Raw genomic sequence first — 3,252 nt, 5'->3', positions numbered from 1 at the left:
AAAATCATATCACATGACAACCACTACCAATATAAAGTCATGGTACAGCGGCATGTATTAGAACTACATTTTGATATCGTTTGACGTTAAGTAGGTTGTGTGATGTCATCGAAAAGTGATCAGTCTTGCGAAGGGTATATAAACAACCCCTTCCGATGCAAAATTTCATACACTTAGATCACAAAGAAGTGTTTAGGTTTGGAATTTAGAATTTCCAGAACGGGTATATCCCTTATATTTAACAGCAAAACAAAGGAATATGGATGGCCTTGGGGTACCATGACCACTCAGAATAAGACCTGCAATAAGTTGTACCCCAGGCGTGGTAAGAAAAGAACGGCGCTTTGCAACAGGCGAGAATCTAAGAAGACGAAACCATCCACTTGCTCCCGACAACAGTACGCAACATAATCAAAAAGAATCTTCGTCTGGAAAAGCGACACAAGTCACGTGTACACAGGCTGCTTCCATGTTATGTCTGTTCAACCATCACATACTTCAAGCAACAGGAGAATGAATAGGGTATTCACGCGTTCTTTCATACGGAAACATACAGGTCAAGTTGCCGAACACAGCGCCTATGGATATCTGTGCGATAGGAATACTAAAACAGCCGTTCGGAAAACGTCGTCCTTGTACACTAGATTTATCATGAGAAGCCAGCAGGGAGGATGGATGTACTTCGGACATGAGAACCTTGCGACTGAACCTTTTGCAATCGAAAATATACTGCTGAACTATTGTCAAGCTGCAGCGTCAAACAGAGCATGACCAAATAGGGCAACATGGACTATAACGACGAGGCGAGACTCCAAAATTGTTTTAATATAACTCAATAAACCTGCATAATATGTTATATTTATCATTCCAATTTTTTGTTTTACTAAACCATCGTCATTTAAACCCTGTAGATGTGTACCATTAAAAATGAGGACACCAGTGTTTTCTTCTAAATTTCTTTCGCTTTCCAATTACTTTAATCGTTATTAAACTATGATTGTTACAGACAGTCTTCTAAAATCATAATCATTGTAAAACTTCTAGTGGTGAATTCTGGTAACCTATTTCATCAGTAGACCTTCTGGATATTAGAAATGTTGTAAAGTTATAGATATTCAAACTAGGCTTAGTGTATTCAATATGTATTCACAACCAGAGAAAAGTTTGAAGTTTTGAGGACATTTGATAAGCTATAAGGATTCGCCATAACCTTATTCAAGGTACTTTCGCTATTAGTCATTTTTTGTACTATTGAAGGTGAAACCAAACCTTTTAAATGTTATGAACTTTTTTTTTCTGAATGTTAAAGACATTTCACAGTAGACAAAATATTATGCAGGATAACTAATAAGTATTATAATAGTTAAAATTTATTAGTTGTTCTAGCAATTATGAAAAACTAATTTATGTTTCTACACATATTAATACACATTTATGTTTCTACACATATTAAGGGTTCTAATAGTTTTGGGACAACCATTAACAAATATTCTAATTATTATTAAGTGTAGTTATACAAGAACTTTTGAATTTTTCTATTTTGGTCATTAGACGTTATGAGAATATAAAATACTATTATCAGAGTTTTTTTTTTTTTTTTACAAGAAATAAACATTTCACACCATAAGTTCAATTGTTTGAAAATATTCACCACCAAGGATTCTCACAGGAATTGGATTCCCACCAGCGTTTTAAATCAAAATACATTTTTCGGAAGATATTTTGACGATTGAGCCGCTTACATAACTCACACATATAGTTGTGCTCTTGGATTGTGGGTCCAATAATGTTATAATAGTCTATCCATTTGAAATACTGGTTATATAAATAATCATTTTTATCAAGAAGAAGTAAGTACCGTGCTAATTTGGCTGGTGTCTGATAATCCCGAATATTGATGAACGACTTTGGTGGAAGTTCGAAAAGTTCAGGTTTTCCACTCATTAGAACTGGTACAATATTTTGTTTCAGAGCATAAAAAAACATATCAGTGATATATTGTTTACAAATCTTAGTTTCAAAGGAGAGAAGAAATTTGTATTGCTTACTTATCCAATTGAAACACTTAGGTCCAAAATTTGTTGAACATTCAGAAATGTGTGTATTGGAATAATTACATTTACCGACAATATCCACCGGTAGGTACTTCTGCAGTAGTTCTACATATTTTTCTCTTCGGGATTTTGTTTGACAGTTTGACACAAGCCACACCACTAAGCGAGTTTTACGAATAGCGAAGTTGATTTCATTCTGACGTGGGGGACCATTCAAATTAGCTTTCTTTTTTGCATACCCATATCCTTGATAGACAATATCCGACTGCTTTCGATAAGTGACAGTCCAGTTAAAAAAGCTAATAATCCTTTTACTTTTCCATTCTAAGTGCTGGCGAGGGTTAAATGGTCCATCTTTAGCCCAAAACACCCAGATTTGACCAATAGGTCTTTGAGTTATCTTAGGTAGTGTTTGTAGTTCCGGATACGGAATCAGTAGTGCGTCACTCACGTGAATTCTTGATATATTTTCCGTTATAATGCAATTATTGAAGTTGCAATTTTTAAACTGTCCCTTCATGTAGAAATTGTCCAGTTTTAAAGCTGAACGAAAAGTTGCAACAAGTTCTTTTTCAGATATCCATATAAGTATCACGTAACTACGGTTTGTAACAGGTTCTCTGAAAGGTGATGCTACTTGTAAAACTTTTTTTGGTTTTCCATAAGAATTCACTGAGAAGTTCTGATCCGTGGATTTGAATGAAGTGGTTAACAGGTTAATTCGATTGTCTTTCACTGATCTGTTGAAGACGTAAATTGAAAACAGAACTAAAAGAGATAAGCCGAAAATAAACAAATAATTATGAGCTAAGGCTCTCATATTTAGAAATAACAAAATAACATCTACTTGGAGGTACTAAATAGGTCTTTCTGACCGTTAAAAGCACTGTGTTCAAAACATGTTTGATTCGGAATGTATTTATATAGCGTTATTGTTGGGCAACACCAGATAGGCCAGCTGTGTCAAGCAACAGGTGCTTCTAACACTTGTGATCTATTTTAGTCAGCAAACCAATGTGTTTAGATGCAAACCTTTTCATACAGAAGAATGTTTATACTTTTTTATCTTTGAAATGTGTAATTCAGTGCTATTCAACACTGTAATAATAGCTTCGGACAGTTTTGATGACCAAGACGTATTATCGCCACATCCTTATTTCCGTTCCTTAATACATGTTTAAAATCTCTTGACATAATG

At 34.5% G+C, this 3,252-nt stretch overlaps 1 protein-coding gene across 1 annotated transcript; it reads right to left on the bottom strand.

Moving 5' to 3' along the window:
- Positions 1-1,623: 1,623 nt before the first annotated feature.
- LOC106458981 (glycoprotein 3-alpha-L-fucosyltransferase A-like) lies at positions 1,624-2,874 on the bottom strand. The gene has a single exon (XM_013918547.2). The coding sequence runs from the start codon at positions 2,872-2,874 to the stop codon at positions 1,648-1,650; it is 1,227 nt and encodes a 408-aa protein (XP_013774001.1). The 3' UTR covers positions 1,624-1,647.
- Between the last annotated feature and the right edge of the window lie 378 nt (positions 2,875-3,252).

The sequence above is a fragment of the Limulus polyphemus genome, unplaced genomic scaffold (assembly GCF_000517525.1).
Source record: "Limulus polyphemus unplaced genomic scaffold, Limulus_polyphemus-2.1.2 Scaffold541, whole genome shotgun sequence".
NCBI classification, from domain to species: Eukaryota; Metazoa; Arthropoda; class Merostomata; order Xiphosura; family Limulidae; genus Limulus; species Limulus polyphemus.
The sequence above is the reverse complement of the archived record's forward strand: the minus strand, read 5'-3'. Positions and strand labels throughout refer to the sequence as shown.